This window comes from Camelus ferus, chromosome 11 (genome assembly GCF_009834535.1).
Source record: "Camelus ferus isolate YT-003-E chromosome 11, BCGSAC_Cfer_1.0, whole genome shotgun sequence".
Lineage (NCBI taxonomy): Eukaryota > Metazoa > Chordata > Mammalia > Artiodactyla > Camelidae > Camelus > Camelus ferus.
Window position 1 is genome coordinate 15,563,196 of NC_045706.1, and position 21,011 is coordinate 15,584,206.

The 21,011-nt window shown below is 50.1% G+C and overlaps 1 protein-coding gene and 1 long non-coding RNA gene across 3 annotated transcripts in view; both read right to left on the bottom strand.

The window, feature by feature from the left end:
- HABP2 (hyaluronan binding protein 2) overlaps window positions 1-769 on the bottom strand; it is a 34,337-nt gene extending 33,568 nt beyond the window's left edge. The window contains exon 1 of one of the 2 annotated variants that reach the window (XM_032490893.1): window positions 595-769. In XM_032490893.1, the coding sequence (XP_032346784.1) occupies window positions 595-663 (69 nt within the window). In that variant the 5' untranslated portion in view covers window positions 664-769. The remainder of the gene's footprint in view (window positions 1-594) is intronic. The other variant, XM_006183499.2, reaches the window with a different exon arrangement.
- Window positions 770-15,925: 15,156 nt separating this feature from the next.
- On the bottom strand, window positions 15,926-20,436 carry LOC116666996. The gene is made up of 3 exons (XR_004323782.1): window positions 20,297-20,436; window positions 19,895-20,077; window positions 15,926-17,227 (listed from the first exon to the last, which is right to left on the bottom strand). It is a non-coding gene; the product is annotated as an uncharacterized LOC116666996 (long non-coding RNA).
- Window positions 20,437-21,011: the final 575 nt, after the last annotated feature.

The following is a 21,011-nucleotide window of genomic DNA, read 5'->3' on the forward strand; positions in this document are numbered from 1 at the left end:
TCCTTCCCTGCTCACCACAACCCTCTCTTGGGCCCCTGCTCAGGCTGTCCCGTTCACTACAGCCACAGTCACAGGGTGATAAGAGAAAAATTACTGCACGCAAAGCTTCTCTCCAAATCAAATCCATCTAAGTAAACCTGTTGCCAGGATCACTGGCATCCAGCAGGGTTCTCCTTTAGGGCCAGAGCATGGAGATTCTTGCCTTAATGTCACCCCAAATGGCTGGACACCTGGGGTATGTGTGCCAGCATGTGCAGAGAGTTCGAGGCTTTCACTGGCTTTCCAAATGGGTCTCTGAGATCCATGCCCGATCACGACGCCCTGCCTTAGCAGATTTTCTTACTGCTATCCCCTTAGTTGGAAAGTATTCAGGGAGACTTTGCTCCGAGAGGGCTCAAGTCAATTGCATGGCTCCATGCAACTGGCCGCTTAACAGCAACCAGCATCACAGACCTGCTTGTAATCAGGGCATATCCTACCTGGCAACACCAGCCTTTCACAGATAAAATTTCTCACCGTCCCTGGCCCGGCTGGTTTGGTCCTCCTAATAACCCCAGCGTCTCTCCACTATAGATATTTGAAAAGAACACTTACCCCGAAGGCTGTCTTTCCCGCCAGAACCACTAACAGCAGAACATGGAGATCAGACATTCTGGCAAACATCTTTGTAGTTTAAGAACTCTTGTTTTGCTCTAAATAAAATTTCTTTTGTTGTCTATGCCTTTAGGGGGGCAAAATGTCAGTCTCCAAGGATTCAGGAACAAATGAAGAGGATGCAAATTATTAACTAGGCATCAAATACTGTTTAATGTTTAATGTTTTGCAAACCAACTATCTTGATTAAACAAATGGTAACTTTGGGGCTGGGCTGAGTCATGGGGTGGTTTCTTTTCTGGAGAGAAAGTCTCCAAAGAAAGCGGCAGAGATAAAGTGCCCCTGGCTCCTGGTGGGCAGTGGAGTGGGGAGCGGGGAGCGGGGAGGGTGCTGTCGAGTGTTCAGTGCAGAAGTTCCAATGGTTAACTAGCATCCCAGCTGAAGGATCAGGTGAGATTTCTGCCACCGGCCTCCGACATCGCTGATTTGAACAGAATATTAATAGAGCTCTGATTCATCAAATCTCAAACTGAATTAAGGCATGGATAGGCTCCTAATAACATCACGCTCTATGTTCATGAAAGATAAAGGATGCAAAACTGCTATTGACAAACATTGATTCTGGACCCTTTGAAGTGTTGCCCATGGTTGCTTGTTAGCTTCAAAAGTTTTCTTTTAAATTTCATTACATAAGGTTCTAACTTTCTAATTATTTTTTTTTCCCTTTCATTGGAGTCTTTCTTTGATCAAAAGCAGGGGAAAAAACCACGATGTTCATAGTTGGGGCCAGTTGTTTCCTACGTTCCTTTCTTAGCCGCATGGGTTGCAGGTAGGGCTGTATAAAGCAACAGTTACCTACGAAGCATGGGTTCTCATGGATACAGTTCATGTCTTTAATAGGCATCTTCTTGGGCTCCTGTAAACACCTGATTGCCCACAGCCATTTATGCAAGGGCTCTGGGAATCCTCCCGCTAAGTCCTGTATCCAGCACCGACTGAGGCAGGTGCTCACCTGGGCCCCCTGTTCATTCATCTGCCAACCCTACTTGGCACAAGCACTTGGACTGTTCAATGGCTGCTTCCACCTTTAGAAGCCAGGTTGCTGGTGATGGACGGCCTTACAGGCACCAGGCTGGGAGAAGGCCGGAGTCAATGCCCCAGCCACCAGATAGATGGCCATTGAGGGACAAACCAAGTCTTGCCATTTTACCTCCTCAATCATCTCCAGTTTGTCTTTTTGTTCTCCACCCTATTTTAGGCAGCCATCAACTCACTCCTGGTCAGCATCCGTTTGATCCTTTAACGCATGCAGACTTCTCTGGAAGAGATCTTCCCTAACCTTACCCTTTCCTTCCCCTAATCCTTACTCCACCCCTAACTCTGTTCTTAACTCTAACCCTAATCACTCTTTCGCAAGTTCACGTAGTTAACTCACCTAGTTAATCCATCTTTCAGGTCTCAGCCCAGACATTACTTCCTCAGAAGCCCTGCATGAGTTTTTTTTCCTTCCTAGCACTTATCAAGGTCATAATCACATACCTGTATTGCTCTTTTGTTCGTATTTGCTCCCTCACTGGCCCCACTGGACTGAAAGCTCATGAGGTAGGCGCTCTGTTTTGCTCACCACTGAATTCCTGCGGGGATGCCTGGTGCTTGCCTGGCTCATGATAGGCGTTCAATAAAATAAACACACCTTGAATGAACGTGCAAAGGAGTAAGCGCTTCCCTACAGTGATAGTTGGATACTTCATGACCAGGGCACCTTAGACAGCATAGCCAAGTCAATGTGAAAAGAAAACGGATGTGAAAAACTGTTTGTGCAATGGTAGACACACCTCAGTTTATTCATGAACACTATGAATATTTATCGATTATCCACCGATGATCTGCTGTGAGCCGAGCGTTGTCAACATTGGGACAACGGAGGAGGTGGATGTGAACTTTGCTCTTAAGGAGAGCGAATTCTGGTTGAGGGGGAGACAGGTGGACCATGAAAAAGTAAACAAGTTAGTTTTAGTTAGTGATAGATCTGGAAAAGAAAGAGACAAGGTAATGGAACAGAAATCCTTGTGAGTGGGAGGCTTCTGGAGACGAGGAGGTGGCGATGGTGGTGATGTTGGCGAAGTGGGTCACAGGGTGAGTGTTGACCCCGGGGAATGTCATCTGGTCATAGAGCAGGGGCCAAAGAGGCAGCGTGCACGAAGGGGTTGCTGTTTTCCAGTTTCAAAGCTGAAGCCCTCCCAGCATCTGTGCAGTCTGTAAAAAGGAGGAATTTCAGGCACGTCAAATCACTGAACCACTCGTGTGACTTAGGCATCCTTGTGTGAACTAGCGACCTTCTGACTTTGTGGAGAGATTTCCAGCAAACAAACCAGAAGCTTTTCTTCCTGTGTCAACAGGAAGTGACCCGGTGCTCACCTTTAGAATCCGGATGAATTCCCTGACATGCAGTCTTCCCTTTATCTCAAGCAAAAAGCAGACAGTTGTGCCCTTTGTGTAGCAACTACGTGCTTCCCACATACTGTCTCTTATTTCCCTGAAGTTTTGCAATCGTGACAATATGGAACTGAATAAATTTGTGCACATGGCCCTGAAGGAGAGAATTCTCTAAAAGACGCTTAATCCTTTTAATTTAGGAAGACAAGAGGACTATTTATCATGTGATATGGCTTTTTCTGGGGAGTCGGAAAAAACCTACATGGGATCTCTGCTTTTTAAATCCAAATATCCCGGTGGGGGGGGTTCAGATGTGATCGAGTCAGTCTGTTCTCTGGAGAGCTGGGGGACACTTTCCCATGTGTCGGGTTACAGGCTGCTGGAGAGAGCCTCTGTCCTGCCTCTGGAGGCCCTGGGACCCTGGCTCACTAGCGGATGATTCTTCCACCCTAAGAGAGGATGTCCTCACCATGCCCTTGCTGGAGATCCACGTTTCGATGTACTAGGTTACGTGAGGTCTGTTGGGCCTGGACCACCCTGCCTCATATTTGTTGTTAAGTAACAAGCATCTTCCTCCTGCTAGGCCTTCAGTATGGGGAGGAAGCAGTGGAGAGGGAGCAGAGGGGAGGGCCTAAGAACAGCAGCTCAGACTCCAGACAGACCTGGGGTGAGCCCTGGCTCTGCCATATCCCCACTGTGGACAATGGGCCATTTATTCTCTCCAAGCCTCGGTTTTCTCATCTGCAAAATAGGGATGCTATAGTTCCCACCTTATGGTGTTACCACGAGGTGTATGTGAGAGCATATAGGTGAGGTGCTAAGTGAGGCAACTAGCATAGAGCATAGTTTGCAAAACACACTGGCTTTGACATCAGGCAAATCTTTTTATGGGATGGCGCTTGCTGAGCCCCCATGATAAGCCTCACTCAGAGTCACGTGGCTGGTCGTGAGCTAAATTCTTAAAGTCATCCCCAGTCAGAGACGACATCCTGTGGGGACATGTCACTGCTCCTTCCTGTCCCCAGAGGCCCCTGTCTGATCCATTCACTTCAGGGGCACCCTCTTTTGGAGGGAAGGGGAGACGGCTTACTAACTTGGTGCAGGGGCAGTAACTTTTCCCCACTCTGCCCCCACGCCCCCCAGCATGGTTCAGTATGTTCATATTTATTGTAAACTTGTTGATCCCACACACTCCATTTTCTGACCTGGAAGATACACCCCCTCCATGTTTATGAGAAGAAACCAGTATTCACAGAGTGCCTTCTGTATTCCAGGTGCTTTTACAATCCTGAGCTCATTCAGTCATTGTAAGTACACTGCAAGGTGATTGGGCCCATTTCACAGATAAAGAAACTGAGACTCAGAGAGGTTAAGTAAATTGTCCAAGGTCACAGAGTTTGAGACAGAGCCAGGTTTGAAGCTCTTCCCACTCTGTTGTATGGACTTAGAGTCTTGGAGTCGTGGTTTTGCCTTTGACCTCAAGCCACCTAAGAACTTACTGAAGAAAACAGCATGTCTAAAAGCAAAGACTGCCAATTGCCTGACCGATTTCCATATTCTCGTCTTCCTTCCTATTGCCTGTACTTAGAGTGGCAACGTGCCCAGTGGTTAGTAGAGAGACCATCTCCTCCCGCAACAGCAGCCGCTTGGTTTAGGTTGGGTTTCCTGGGAAACACAGATGTTGGGGGCACTTGAGGATCAATACCCTGAGGGAGTGAAAGAAGCAGGACTGGGTAGAGGGAAAAGCTGGGCTGCCATGCAGAGTCCACTTCATGGAATCTTCTGGAGCTGGGATGGCCCTCAGTGTTGTCCTGCCATGAGCCGCGGGGGCTGGGACTTTGAACTGGGAGCATCCCGTCACTGGATTAGGACTCTCCCCATGGAAGAGGCATGAGTTTGGGCAAGGCAATGCTGGTTAAGAGTAACACTCAGAGAGGAACTCAGCGGAGAGCAAGAGGGTGTCAGTTGGGAAGGGTGGGTAGTACACACCACGGCATCCACTATTCCAACTACTGCCTGGGACTTTACCCCACATCCCTTAGTTCAAACACCCAATTCAGGAAACCTGAATGGCTCAGCCAAGTTTTGGATGAACATCCCTAGTTAATACTTGATCTAATCAGAGATGGCTGGAGCCACAAGCATGGCCAGGCTGATCCAGGTCCATGGAGCGGACAATGACCGACGTTTAGTTGAGGCAATCAATATCAGGGAGAGAACCAGAATGCTGCCACAGGAACCAGGAACTCTACACAGTTATTAGGCAAGCCAAGCTACAAATTTATAGTTAAGCTCGCTGTCGGCCAAAGGGAATGGAAAACCCTGACCGTTTGGCATGATTTTCATTATACTTAAGCCAATTCTTTTTCCTATGACCAATTCCAGGTCAATTTTCATTCTTAAAAAAAAATTATGATCTGATGAGCACAAGCTGGGGTTGAGTAAACAGGAAGGGGAAACTCACTGACACCCTGGCAATCGTGAATTTCACGTGGTCCATCAGCATCACCAGTGAAGGGTGTCTGTCTGTCTATCAGGCTGAGCAGGAGTCTCGATGAACTAAGGACGCAGATTTTCTTATTTTTCTTAGAAGCAGATATTGAGTTTCTAGCACATAGTAGGTGCTCAAGAAATGCCAGTTGGAGGACGGGAAGAATAAACAGCCTCTTCAGTCCTCTGCATCTTAGAAAATGACACCAGCATACACATGGCTTTTCAAGTTGGAAACCTGGAAATCATCATTTGTCTCTTCCTCTCCTTCCCCAAACTCAAATCATCAGCGTGTTTCTACCTCCAGGAGGCATCTCAAATCCTTCCAGCACCTTCCACCCGAGTCCAAGCCCACACAACCTCCTGCCTGGTCTCTTGCAATAGCCCCCCTCCCTGCTCTGCCTATTTCCACTCCTGCTTCCTCTTAAGCCCGTTCTCTACCATCTAAAAGCATTTATTGTAAAAAGCCTAATCAGAATATGTCAAGCTCCTGCTTGAAACTCTTTGATATCATCCTTTTGGACCTAGAATGGAATCCCAAACTCTTATTGAGACTCAGTTTAATCTGGCCTCTGCTTACTTCTTCAGCTGCATTGTGGGTTCTTCTCAGACATGCAGTGTTCTCATAAGACCAGGGACCTTGTCTGTTGTGTTTACGGCCTTAACTTATCCCCTAGCCCACAGCCTGGTATGAAGGGTCAATATTTACTTGTTGGATGAGCGGATGAATGGATGGTTGGTTGATTGAATGGATGGATGAAGGGACAGTGGGCAGCCATGTTTGATCAGATGCCAGAAGCCTCTCTTTTGGGAAGGGCTCACCATGGACTCCAGAGCTGCCTTCCTCTTGCCAAAGTGAACCCTGGTCTTTGGCCATTGGTAATTCTGTCTGCTGTGATCTATGAGGTTTGGGAAGACATAAGAACAATTGATGCAGTACAACCGTGTAACCACCAAACGTAGTGCAACCTAATGTGAATTAAACACCTTAGGATCTTCACACAATAATTGATCTGACTATTTGTGCTTCTTTCCTTTCTTTAGTCTTCTGTGGGGCTTCAATCTTCCCTCTTGCATTTTAAATTTTCTCTGTTCGGTGGTTGTCTAAGGCAGAGAGTGTTTTTTTGTTTTTTTTTTTCACCTGCAATCTCTTGCATCCCATCAATCAGTTCTACAGAAACACAAGGTCCCCCTTTGGATCTCCAGCCTCACAAAGAGCTATCACCTGGATTGTGTGATGCTTCTTGTTCTAAGTGCATCTTTGATTTATTAAACATCTTTGAATAAAATTCTGTCTATGTTTTACATGTTGGAAAGTTTCCCCTCCCTTCGATATGATAGAAAACCTGAAAGAGAGAAGGGATCTTGAGATTTAGGTGTCCCTTTCTGTCTAGACTTGTCGGCATTCTGAATAGAGGGTACTGTGATATTTTCAAAAGCCTTTCTCTTTTGGGGAAGGCAGACCTCTGAGCACCTCTCTAAAATGTACTTCTAGAAACTGCCTGACATGAATCTCTTTCCAAAGCACATTTTCTTGCTGCCTCTATTGTGCGGTGGCAATAGCCTGGGTTGGAATCAGACAGAGCCAGTGGCACAGCTGTTTACCTGCTGTGTGCTCTTTGGCAGGTTGCTAAACCTCTCTGAGCCTGTCTTAAATACGTTTGGTGTGTTAAATGAGATGATAAGTACAAAAGTGCCTGGCACACAGGATGTACTTGATTTGTGTTAATTTATCTTTCTCCCTTTTTTCCGTTCCACGTCTTGGTTCCTTTTGTATTTATTATGAAAACTCTACATCTTCCTCCAGACTGGCATGATAATCAATGAAGCAAGTTTTTAGAAAAGGACTTAGACAAAACTGTAAACAACAACCCACACACAGCTGTGTGACTTGTCTTCCTGAATCATGCATTCTTTCGTTTATTTTAGGAGAATTCATTGTGCTGGGTACTAAGATGTGTAAGAGACCTCTGTCTCTGTTGAGGGAAAACCAAGTGGGCAAATCCACAGGTCCTTCCGGAGGCCAGTTCTCAGCCACGGAGATTGGAGGAAATCATACTGGGAGAATGATTGGCGCGAAATGGGTTCCATTAGTCATTCCAGGAGAGCTTTCAGCCAACTCGTACTTCACCATGTGCTCCAACCTCAGGACACTCAGTAAAGCCAACTGTCATATTGGTGACTACTGGTACCAAGACCTATTTCTGTGTGTCCAGCACTGGGCTTAGCTCTGTGGATGGAGGTTGGAGGATCCTGATGGTCTCACTTTGAAGGTCCGCACACCTGGTCTGGGGAAACAGCTCTTAACTTCTGTATGACTCAGTTTCCTCATCTGGGACATGAGGACAATGTTAGTATGTATCTCGTAGTGTTGTTACGACACTTAAATGGGGTGTGATGCGCCAGGTTTGAAGTGCTCGGAGCCACGCCAGCACATAGCGAGTGCTCTGAGGCCATTTGTTAAATGACTTGCCCTCCAGAGTGTCTCTGCCGGAGCTTCACATATTACTACCTAAAGCGGCACCAACGGCTCAGATGATTAGCATAAAGGATGTTAAATATTAAATTTTTGTGGATACAATGAGCAATAGCCAAGATAGATGGTGGACTGAGCAGTCACCGCCGCCCAGGCATAAACAGAAGAAAAGAATCTGGTAACGCTGGTCGCCCAGGTTCTTCAGACAAGAGTTCCAGGTCTAGACCTCCTTTTGGTTTTGCCGCCAACTCCCGGTTCAGCCAGAAGCCCCGCAGACTCTGCAGCTGAGCTGTGATTGAAAAGTGACCCTTTTCTGCAAAGGGGTTTCGGAGAGCCTGAAGTGGCAGAGGGCGGGGACTCACCCACACGTGGGTGCCTTTATGCCTCTTTGTACATGTGGCAGAACTACCTCTAATGCGGTGCTTCCGTCGGGAGCCGGTTGAGAGGGGAAGCCGTGGAACTCCCCCTCCTCTAACTAGCAGAGGCCCTGTTATGTCCCGAAGAGCCTGACCGCTATTGAGTGAGCAAACGGGCTGAGGGCAAACAACATCTGAAGTGTCTAGAACATCTCCTGCCGCGCAGCCTAGACCTCAGATATTAAGCCATTCCTACCTTATGACATAATTAGAAACGGGTCAAGTGTTAGACCACGTGGAACAGACAGCTTGAGGCACAGAATTGGAGAAAAGGAAGTCAGGACAGTGTGGCCAGAGGCTATACTTGGTCTCCGGAGACCAGGGTTTAGTTCTAGCTGCTTCTCATACCAGCTTGGTGATCTTGGGCAAATCAGCAACTTCTCTGAGCCTCAGTTTTCTCAACTGTAAAAATGTAGTTCATTTTTTTCAGTCTGGCCAAGGTGGCGATGAAGGGCTGGAATGCTCCCAAAACGCAATGACCTCCCCCACACAAGGGCCGATTCTTCTCTTGCCCTTGCTGGTCCCCTCTTTCCTGAAGTGTTGCGTGCTGATTTGTGTGCCGTCGCCAAGCCTTGCCCCCAGCAGCCATCTCTGCAGCGGTTGGTACAGTCAGTGCTCAGCAGTTCACCTGGAGAGAGGTGATTTTGTCTTGAGTAGCCCCCTTTCTCCAAAGTTCATTTTCTCCTCTGACTGGCTGAGGTCTGCGAAGCATGCTTCCTTCAGCGCCCCGCAGGGCCCCTGCAAAGGATGCACTTGAGTATGTCGGTCTGAGTGTGAGCCCAACCAAATATCCTCCACGTCCGTACTCGGAGCCCCACACTCACAGCCACACCTGGGCCCTCGGAGCCCCACCCTCAAACCCAGCCCTCACTGTGCCACAGGGCCAGCTTCCGAAATCCCGATCCGGCTGTATCACCCACATAGTCATCAGCGGTGCCTCACTGGCTGCAGGACAAAGTCCGGACTGATTAGCGTGACACACGAGGCCCTGCTAAGCTGGCCTCTGGCCACTTGCTTTCTGCTCTCCCGGCCAGCTTTAGTCCCAGCTCCCCTCCCACTCCCCTGATGCACATCCTCACACCCGCCCTGAGCTGCGGTCACAGGCCTGCCTGATGCCTTCATTTATTTACAGTCGTGGTTCCCGTGCCAGAAAAGTCTTCTTCCCCCTCTGGTGCCTGAAGAATCCCACTCTTTCTCTTTTAAATCTCAGCTCGACCATCCCCCTGGGGGAAGCTTTCTTCCCCTGGAAGTTGGAGTCTGCTCTCTACCCTGAGAACTCTTGTGGCATCTTGATATTTATGACCTTAAGACCCTGACATGTTCCTCTTGGGGACACTTTGGAGCTGAGACTGTGATTCTCTCATCTTTGGACTTCAGCCCATGGCACACAGTAGGTGCTCAATAATTGTGTTCTGAAAGAAGTGAGCGTGTATATGTCACCTTAGGGGCATGTGAGCTCACAAGGATCTCAGAACAGGGAAAAGGAAGGAAAAAGAGAGATGAAGGCCGGCTTAGAAGCGAGCAGTGGTGCCCTCTGGAGATGACAGGCCCCCTGGTCTAGTCTGAGTCCCTTCAGATGTTGTCCTGGACTTCCGTCCTTGGAGCTGAGTCAGTGGAAGCAGCAGCAACAGCAAATAAAAGGAGCGTTTGTCAATGGGCCCATGGGAACTGGTCCCTTCAGAAACAGGCTGCTCTTCCCTGTCAATACGTTCCTGCCAGTTCTTAGTCCGGCCCGACCCCTCCCACTGGCTCCCGTACAGATCCTTGCCGTGAGCCCGTCTTGAGGGCCGGCGTTCACATGCAGGAACAGTGGAGCTGGGAGTTTGAGGTTTGGATCCCAGTGGCTCCATTTTCTAGCCCAGTGACCTGGTTATTAAACCAATTGGGACTAGTAAGGCCAGCTGAAGTAGGTAACACAACTGAAGGTCTTGGTACACTACCTTGCAGGTAGTAAGCGCTCAATAAATGCAGCTGTCATTTTCTTGGGCTGCCTTAGAGCAAGCAGTTCAACGACCACAAATGAATGCACATATTGCAAGAGGAAATTATGAATGTACTTTATATAACATCCTCATGGTTCCTTTATGAGGCTGGCATTTGTTTTCTAAAAACAAACTCATTTTGAGGTTGGATTTGGGACTTGGTGATCACATTGAGGCCAACAGATGCCAGAGGTCTCTGGGTCCCTGGGTGTCTTTCTGGGTAGTTTTTCCCGGCCCTTTCTCACAAAAACCATCTCTCTGATGTGTTCTTCTATCATTGAAATATTTACACTGGAGATGGCACCAGCTCCAGAAAGGAACACGCGTACACAGAGAGCTAGCAAAAGTTTCCTGGATTTTGAGAAATCGCTGATTCATCAATGATATTTGGATCGATGAGTCAATTCTTCATTTTTACACAAAGCAGTGGGGTGCTAGAGCTGACTCCCACTGGCTGAGAGCTGACTGTCCACATCTCTTTCATGCTCTACATTCAGGAACATCACATTGGTAACTTGAAATCAACCATGTGGGAACATATCATAGAAACAGGCAAACACTATGGATCAGCGCTTCTCCCCTCCCCTGGAGGGCCAGCTATTAAACATTTACCAGCACACCACCACACCCAATGGAAATGAGAAACAGAGAGATCGAGTGACTCTTTCAAAGTCACACAGCACAGTAGCTTAGAAGAGAAATGGTTAAGCAGGACTTTTTAGAACATGTAAGACTTCAGTCGGGCTTCTAATGGTGTATGATAGAGACCAGATTAGAACAGAAAGATAGATAAAATAATGGCCCCCTTAGATGCCCATGCCCTAACCCCCAGAACCTATGAATATGTTATTTTATATGGCAAAAGGGACTTTGCAGATGTGATTAAGGGTTTGGACCTTGAGATGCTAAGATTGTTTTGGGTTATCTGGGTGTGCTCAATTTCTTAAAGACTTGAGAGAACTTTTCCTGGCTGGGTAAGAGGGATGAGACAGAAGGAGGGGAAATTCAAAGTGTGAGAGAGACCAGAATTTGAAGATGGAGAGAGGGTCAGGAATGTGGGTGGCCTCTAGGAGCTAAGAAATGGCTTACGAGTCCTCCCCCTCTCCCTGGCTTGGCCTCAAAAATATAAATTTTTTTTTGCTGTACACCTGAAACTAACATTGTAAATCAACTACTCTTCAATTAAACAAAAAATAGAAGAAGAAAGCTAATAGTGAAGCTAAAAGTTAGTTGCTAAAGGAAAAATAGGGAAAGCGTGGCTTGCAGGGGAGATGTCTCGGCAAAGTCTTGTGGGCAGGAGGGGCAATGCATTTTCAAGGAACCGAGAATAAATTGTTTGTCTGTATGGAGGCCTCAAGTGGAATCAGAGTGGGAAGTAACTTGGGGAGGGCAGGTCTGGGTCTCTGTGTGGCCCCCTGGGAACAGCTGGCAAGTGGCAAGGACAGAAGCAGTGGCAGTAACAGACTGATGGGCAGGGCTCTTAATGTAGATGCCTACAGGGGCCAGGCAGGTACTCTGAAGTGGGTGGAATGAGGGACAAGTAAGGAAAATGTCCTGAGGATCACGATGAACGGTAATTACACTTAGCTTCAGGGTGGGGAGCAATAGGGGGTGGTGGAGACTGCGGTGAGCTGGATGGTCCCACCAGCATCGGCATCCTTGCTCCGCAGGAATGTGGGCCCAATGTGGCCAGAGAATTAGCTTTTTCAAGAGAAGCCAGAAATCCTGAGTTCCTCTGATGTCTAGTTCACTGATTTTTTAACCTGTGTGGGCCACTGTCATCTGTGTCCCATTAAAGCACATCCCTGGGCCAGCTTTCGACCTTTATCTCCTGCTCCCAGCTTTCTTCCCTCCTGATTTTTAGATTCTGTGCCGAATCCCCCCGTGGACTGAGTAAGCTTCTGGGGTGATCACACAAGTCAGTAGTGGGAGGGCTCGAAGGGGGCGGAGTCTGGCCTTCCTGCTGGTACGGGCCCAAGTGACTCACTATAAAAATAAGACATGAGAGCATTTCTCCTCTTCCATCCCTTTTCCCTCCAAAAAGGAAAACAAAAAGGAACAAATTTTGCTGGCTTGCTGGCCGGCTTACAAAATACCTGCTGATTCCATCTCAGACCCTGGACTTTGATGTGGAGGAAGGACGGTCTCGCTCTTTGGGTTGGCAGGGATGGGCGGCCACAGCCCACACTCCTGGCTGTCCTCCCTCCTCCCTCGCCGTTTTGCCCGGGACCTGCCCAGACTCACCTGGAGGCTTGGGGAGGCGAGGGGAAAAGGGAGGGCAATTCTTTGGATTTCTTGTCAGAAACCAATTTACGCTGCATTGAGCTGAACAGAATCCAGTATATTTCTTCCCCAGAGGAACCATTTATTTATTTATTTGGGGGGTAATTGATCCTCCTTATTTTCCTGTGCTGCTGGCTGGAGTGTTGCTGAGGAAGCACTTTTAAGTGGTAAAGCGCGTAGACAGGAAAAACTGAAAGCAGGGGGAGAGCCTGCCCTGGGCGTTTCCTGCAGGAGCAGACCCCTGTTTCTGGCGTGGGCACCTGCAGCCATGTCTCAGGGAAACGGGACCCTGGTCTTGACAGAAGGGGAGCCGGAGCTGACTTGCGGGGCTGGACGGTGTGGTGGTCGGGAGCTCTGGCTCCGGGCAAGACCATTCTGCTTACTTCCACTGCTGATGCCTTGCGTGATCTTGGATATATCAAGCTCTTGAAGCCTCAGTTTCCTTACGTTACAGGATGTTGGGAAAATTGACTAGGGGTGCGTATGTAGTGAAGTAAAGGGCTTTGCTGTGACTTCTTGATGTGCCATAGCTGCGGACACGCAACCCACACTGCACACACCCCAAGTGCGGAGACACACACCCCTGTGCCCATGGCAGACAGGTGTCTGTCTGTTTTCAGATCCATCCTCTGTCCTTCCCCTGCTTCCGTCTGTGAGGGAGGGGATTACACGGATCAGGCTCTCTTGCCCTCTGGCTTCCAGGCTGGCTTGGCCACTGAGGGGCATTAGTGAAAGACTGGAGGATGGAAGGAAGGGAGAAGCTAGGGAATGCCTCCCTTACGCTGTGTTTCCTGTGGCTACTCTGGAAACTTCTGTGCCTCCTCTGTGACCTCAGTACCCGCAGAACGTGCTGGAATTTCACTGTGGAATCTTCTTGAACACTTGTACGTGCTAAGTGCTGTACATGTATTTTAATCATACTTCGTCCTCTGAATGACCCTGTGAAGAGGATGCTACCACCATTAGCCCCATTTTACAGATGTGAAAACTGAGTCTCAGAGAGGTTAAACTGCCTGCTGTCCATCTCACCGCTAGTCCCTAGTGTGGCCAGTCGAACTGACACAGTTGGACTCTAGAGCTTTTGATCACCAAGGCAGGTGCCTTACAGAACTGAGGACTGGCTCAGGCCTGGCTTTCGCTAACCACCAGGCCCTATGGGCTGACACTAGCCGACACTGGGCCTTTACTAGTGATGCTTCCTGCCCTATAGCTCCAAGAAGGGGAGAGCTGCCTCCCAAGGCTGCAGCAGTTCAAGTTTTGACAGACACCACTAGCTGGGCCCGAGAAAGGTTCTGCAGCTTTGATGGGCGACAAGATCCCATCCAGGCAGTTCCCGGAGATGGCTTTGCTCTGAACAGACAACTGAATATAAAGGAGAGGAAAAAGTGGAGGGGCGGAGGGAGGGAGAGGAAGGCGAGGGGGCGGGGGGAGAAAGTCCCCGATTCACAGAGCCCAACCCCGAGCAGACACTCTCTGATGACCAGGGGAAAGACTTTGAAAAGTGGAGGGGCAGCGCCTCAAACCCTGTTCCCTGAAAGTGGGGGTGGATCCCGGCAGAAATCACATGGGGACCCCTGCTGTGGAGCCAGGGAGACCGGGAAAGAGTCCAGGTGATAAAAAAAAAAAAATGTTAATAGAGGACTGAAATACATCTGGTTGTAATTCCAGTCTTCTGATTCCCAGTTTGAAATCCTGGGGAACGAACGCTGTCAGGCTGCTACCTCTCTCTCCTGGTGGACTCCACTCACCTGGGATGGTGCCACTCAAAGCCGGTGCCCCTTTTGTTGGTTTGTGATGTGAGAGTCGCCATATTCCACGTGGCCAAGCAGGCACCTCGGTTTGAACAGCTCTCTGTTAAGCACCTTCTTTTCTTCCAGATCCCTGAACTACTCACTGTCCACAGATGACAACATCTGGAAGGGAGATGGACCTCTTTCTCCAAGAAAGATGGGGTGTCCATGACTCTAGGCGGAACACCATCGGCGTCTCCAGTCCATTGTCCAGAAAGGACATCTTAAGGCACAAAAATGGGGTCTTGTCACTTCCCTGCTCAAATTCTCCAATGCTTTCCTAACGTGCTTAGAATATAATCCAGACCCCTTGCTTGGCTAACCAGGTCCTACGTTGTCTGTCCTTGCCTTCTGAAAACCTCACTTTGAACCATTCTCCACTTTGCTTGCCACGATCCAGCTGAAGGCCTCCTCTCAGTTCCATGAACACACTCACTACCACAGGGCCTTTGCACATTCACTTTCTTGTTCTTGGGACCCCCTTCAGACTCTTTACAAACCTGGCTTCTTTGTATTCTCTGCTCTCAGCCTCAGAGCCCATCTCCCCACCAGTGCCTCCGAGCCACTCTGCTGGGCTCTTCCTGGATGCTAGGTCCTGTCCCCTTCCTGCTCCTGACAGCTGGGGCTGGCAGGCTCCTACCTGCAGATGTGGCAGTTCAGCCCTTATAGGTGTGACTGTGAACTCGTGTGTCTGTTATTTTAAGCCAGCAGTGTCTCCAAATGAGCACTGTCCTCTTGGAAGCACTCAGCTCTCTTGGAGGTCTCAGGGATTCTAGTCGGGTGGCATCAATCTGGCTGGGACTCACCTTCAGACCTGTCGTCCCGTTCACCCCTCTCATGACAATCTTCAGCCTTCAAGCAAGACTTGGATGTCTTTGGAATGGAAGGCTGCCTCTCTGGAGAGGGCTGCCTCTCTGGAGAGGGCTGTGGTCTGGGGGTTGGAAACCAGGCACATGGCAAGAGAGAGGGGTGACTTCCTCGTGTGCATGTTAAGGTTTTTTTTGTTTTTGTTTTTTTTTTTTTTGCAAGTGTCCTTCTGCCTGGACTAGAAGCAAAGCCAGCCTTCCCTGCCCCTTGGTCTTTGCAGAACCCAATGCTTGTGCTTTGTATGGTGTGCAGACAGGCAGGTCGGTGGCCACTGGGCTGATAAGGAAAGACACCTTGGTGGTTTGACAGGACACTCAAGCATCACATGTGTGGCCGCTGCTCCCTTTCCTCTTCCCTCCCACATGGCCCCCGACTGTCCTGCGGAAACTCTCACCCTCTATCCGTCCTCTGCGGCTTGTCTCTCCGTCCTCTGGCTGCAGGGAAAGGACGCAGCCCTCATTTCCACGAAGAGCTCGATGCCGGGGCTTTGCCGAGGGCCTTTCTCTTATCTCTGCTCTCCTTTCTCAGAAGATGTTCGGGGCCGGCTTCAATTTGGGGATTAATCTAACCAAAGTATGGAATCTACTTCTCTGCATGGAGAACGCTCTCCAGGCTGTTGTTTATCTGTCCTCCTCCCACCCCCTCCCTGTTTCACCCTAATCTTTGGAGCTTAAAAAGGCTTAAAATGCTTCCCAGGCATGCAATCGCTCTTCAGAGGCAACTATTGATGGGCTAAACAGAAACGACTTCGAAACTGAGTGTGTGAACTTTCGTCCGTGACTGCACTGCCAGAAGTCTAGCGGAAGGGGAAGGAGGGGCATTTAATGTCTTATATTGTCTGATATTTTCTTCCTGGAGAAAGGCTGGCCATCTCGATGGTCAAATATGGAAAAACTGAACCTGCAGGGGAGGTGGCGATGCAGAGTGGCCCCCTCCCTTCTCCTTCCACCTGTTCAGCTGATGAGATGGTGACAATGGGTGTGGTGGCCTCATCCCAGCACAGAGCAAGCCCTGGGCTCTGACCACACCCTGGGAGGAGGAGCTATTTTCCTTCACATCATCCCACTGATTCTCATATCATCAGCCCACCCGCAGCAAAGTGACACATCGGAGTAGAATCACAACATCCAAGTTGCCCCTTGCAGTGTGAAGACTGCTATATGAGGAGACTGAGGCTTGGAAAAGAGAAATGACCTGCCCACGATATCTCAGTTACTCAGGTGTTGTGTTAAGATCCAAGCCAAAGTTCAGACTCTGCAGCCTTCCAGCTGCTCCCTCCTGGTCCAGCTGCTTCCCATAGTGATGGGGGAAGCTGTAAAATGGCTGATGAGCCCTTTGCGGTGGTAGAGAAAGAAAGGTCCATGAATCATTCCCAAATCAAATCAAGTGGAGACTCCAGCAATAGGATGGGAAAGAAGGGACCCAGAAGAAGGTATACCTCCCAGATGAAATGAACATGCAAAGAACAATTTACTTGAGCCAACTGGGGAATTAGAATCCAGTGACTGTAAAACCTACCACCTGGGGAGTGTTAGAGCTGACCCTGCATATGGGGAGTGGGTGGGGAATTAAGGGCAAAGCCAGGTGACTGAGACAGTGATGACTGTTCCTGAGGGGAGCCAGAGGCTCGAAATCTCTCGATAATTCCACGCCTTTCCCCTCACTCTGCATGGGTGGGCAGGCTGAGCTCAAGGAGCAAAGAGGACATGGGACACGCTACTTGCCTTGGTAGCCTCTGTCAGTGCTACTTCAGAGGGAGACTGCAAGCACCAGTTTCGAGGTAGAAACCTTTGCTGCTGACATTTGCTTTTGCATCGTCTACTCATGTTGTTGAGAAAGCGATAAATGTCTGACGCTTCCTTGAGCATCTTCTCCAGCTGTGGAAGGACAAAACTGGCAAGAGGTGAAGGGAAGGGGTTTAGTAATAAGAAGAGCTACACATATGGAAGTCTGTGGATACTTGTCCCTAGTGCTGGAAGGAACGGGGGACCCTGGCTCTCTTGCTAAATCACCCAAGCAGCATGTGATACCTACCTGGGGACACCTGGAATATCCAGCGGTGTCCTAATGAAATGATAAGGGGGCACGTCCTCCTCCCCAGCATTTCTACAGGGAAGACTTACCATCCCCACCCCAAGACAGGGAATAGGTCTAATAAATTACACTTCAGGAAGCAGGATGCGTGCAAAACGTCAGGGCTGTGTACACACTCGGATGGCCCCGAGCACAGAAAATTTATCACCCTCAGGGTAGACACACAGCAGGCGCCAAGCAGGAGGAAGTGGCCTGGAGTGTGTCCCCCTGAAGGGTTCTTGGAGCTGATAAGGAAATACCAACAGCAATGCAGGGGACATTTACCTCCAGGGTGGGGGTAGGACTCGGAGCCCGAGGGATTTGGATGTTGCATTCGTGGGCCCCTTCCATCTTCATAAGAGAATATTGCCATCCCTGGGTCCTACCCGGGTGTCTCAGCCTTGGCACTGTTGACATCCTAGGTCAGACAATTCTTTGTTGGGGGTGGAGGGCTGTCCTGTCCGTTTTAGGCTGTTTAGCATTCTCCCTGGCCCCTGCCCACCAGATGCCAGTGGCACAGCACCAAAAATGTCTCTAGACATCGCCAAATGTCCCCAGGGTGGGGCAAAATGCCTCCCCCCACCCCGGTGAGAACCATTGGTCTACACAGGGGAGACAAAGGGTGCTTGTGTTTCTCTGTTTGGCTGCCGGAACCGCCCGTGGCTTCTGGTCTCACTCTGCAAGTCCACTGTGGGCCCCCCGCCCCTTCGTGATCCACTGATCTGGCCTCACCCAACGTTTCTTCCCCAGCAGCTCCCTTGTTAGGGACTGTGTGTTTGCCTTTCCTTCTGCCTGGAATGCCCTTTGCCCCTCCCCTTCCCCTTCCCCTGTAGCCACACGGCTCATTTCCTCACCTATTCAGGTCTCAGCTCCAGTGTCACTTACTTGGAGACATTGTCCCCCAGCCTTTCAAGCTGAGGCGCATCCCACTCCTGTCAGACTCTAAGCCCTTATCCTTATTCTGACTTGCCTTCCCCCGTGGTTCCATTCGCTCCTGGCCATCCTGCACCTGGTGCCCATCTTCCTCATCAGAGCTCACGCCCCTTGAGGACAGGACCCTGACCACTAGGCCAGTTGCTGTCCCAGATCTCCAATGGGTCTCGCCGTCATAGGTGCTCAGACCCCTGGTGACGGAATTAGGACAGAGACCGTGCCTGCGCTGGTCACCAGTGTGAACTGAGTGCCCATGGAATGTTAATGAGGGCTGCTGAGTTATGATTAATGAATTCTTGCAATGGTGTCCTCCCTTACACGTGTGAGGTGGGGGTAAAAGAGAAATCAGAAGTAACCAAACAAAATAAATGCGCTGGGTGGCCTCCTGGGCTCAACTCTGCATGAGGCTAAAAGCTTGGCTTGGAATCAAACTGATCTGGATTCAAATATCTGTTGTGGGTCCTGATGGAAAAGTCACACACTGGCTGTTGGGTCTTTGGCGATTGTTAACTCCTCCAGGAGTCAGTTTCCCCCTGTAGACAATGGGGATAAGGGTAGTCTCCTCACTCCGCCCTACACCCCGGTCCAGGTTGCCGGGAGGAGAACATGAGATGTGGACAAATGCTCGGCCCGTCCTGAACGCAACAAAGGCCACTCTCCGTTACATATAAACACGGGCTGGTCGTCACCCAGGTTGGGGTGGGGACAACACACTCCATTTCCAAGAAGGGCTAGAAGACCACAGAGGAGGGGAGGAAGCTCTGGATACCAGGGTTCACTGCAGAGGTGGGACAGAAGCCAGGGATGCCCGGCTCATGATCAACTCCATTCACATGGCACTTGACTTAACAAAGCTCTTTCGTGGTCGTCTCCTTTGGTCCTTGCAATGCAGTGGAGCAGCTACACTTTCCCTCGTGATGAAGAAAGAGAGGCTCAGAGATGCTGATGGACATGAAGAACAGTGAGGAGGGCAGCACCCAGACTCCGGTCCGGTCTCCTGACTCTAAATTCACTCCAATTTTCAAGGACTCTGAATGTAGTACACATGCACTGAATTTGACGGTAATACACACCACCATTCGGCGGGGCTCCAGGGGGCCAGGTGCTGAGTGAAGAGCTTCACAGGCATCGTCTTCATTTCACTGGTGCCACAGCCCTGGGAGGGGTCCTCTTATCACCCACTCTGCAGAAGCTCAGAGATGAAGACACTTTCTCAAGGGGGCAAAGCCAGATGCAAATTGGGGTGAATCAGGCTCCCCATGTGAGCGTCTACCCCCTAGAGGTAGACCTGCCCTCCAAGCAGAAGCATGACAGTCCTCGTGTCCCCTCGTTCCCATGACCTGGTGTGGTTTGAATAGGTCAGGCGATTGTGGGCGATGGTGAGGAGAGAAAGAGGAATGGCTAGGCCTTCAGCCTGGGCAAGTCCCACCAAGCACATCCCCCGGAAGCTCCCTGAGGATGAGCAGAGAAGGGGGCTGGCTGAGTTCGGGGCTCGGGGGGACCCGAGTGGTGTCTGCTGCCGCCTCCCTCCTCCCCAGCCTTCACTGGGCTCACCTGGCCAATGTCATCATGGTGGGGTCAGCAGTGAAGGGCCTTCTGGGTCTCTGAGCTTCAGAACAGCAGTCCAGGGCCATGTGGGCCACCAGCGGGGGGCTGGAGGTCTGCTCTTGTCCAGACTGCAGGCAGCTTGGGGACTGTGTCCTTTGGGCTCTGTATGCCTGGCTCACGGCAGGCTGCCTGCGTGTGGAATGAATGAGTGAGTCATAAGTGAGTGGACTGCGGTCTTTCCTTCCGTAACATTCCTGTCCTGACTCGGGCTCGGTGTGGCCCCGGGGTTAGGACAGCACGAGGAGGTCTCTGGATCTGTTCTCCAAAGGCCCACGGACCTGAGACAACTTTCCGTATTTCTGTCTCCACCCTTCCCTTGTCCTAAGTCGCTAAGAGTTACCGTCATACCTTCACGCCAGTGGCTGCGAGAGAATCTTGCAACATGCAGCTGTCTGGGTGTCCCGGAGCCTGGAATGGACCCTTTCCCTCCTACTCCTGATGGTGGGAGCCTGAGAGCATCGCTGCGTCCCTGCCACTCCGATCCTGCCTCCCCTTCTCAGAGGCTCTGCTGGAACGGACTCAGAGAGGGAACAGAGGTCCAGCCCTGGGTTATACTTTCAACAAGGAGAGTCACTCAGCCGTGGCCCCTGGGTCAGCTCGCCAGTTCCCCGTGAGTTGGGAGGAGGATGGTGTGAGAGGGAGCTTTGAACCTTTTCTTCTTGGGAATGAGAAGAGCCCATGAGTAAATATAGGCATTGGAGAGATTCTCTCAGTGTCCTATTCATCCCCGGAAAGGGAAAAAGGAACAAAAGAACAAAACCACAGGGGCCTGGAAGAGTCCAGCAGCTTCCTGAGGGTGACGCGCCATCGGGAACAACCGATGGGAAGGTTCTTTATCTGGCTGCCTGGCTCCGGGCAAGACTCCCCTGAGGAAGGCTCATGTCTGGACAGACCTCGCTCACAGACGACTTCCTCACCAGCAGAGACTCGAATCAGGGCCCTTGCTCTCCCCCGAGTGTGGAGCCAGCCTTGGGACACAGCTGTAGCACAGGGGTTCCAGGTACAGGCTCTGAAGTCAGGCTTCCTGGGTTCAAATCATCCTCCTGCCACTTAATAACCATGA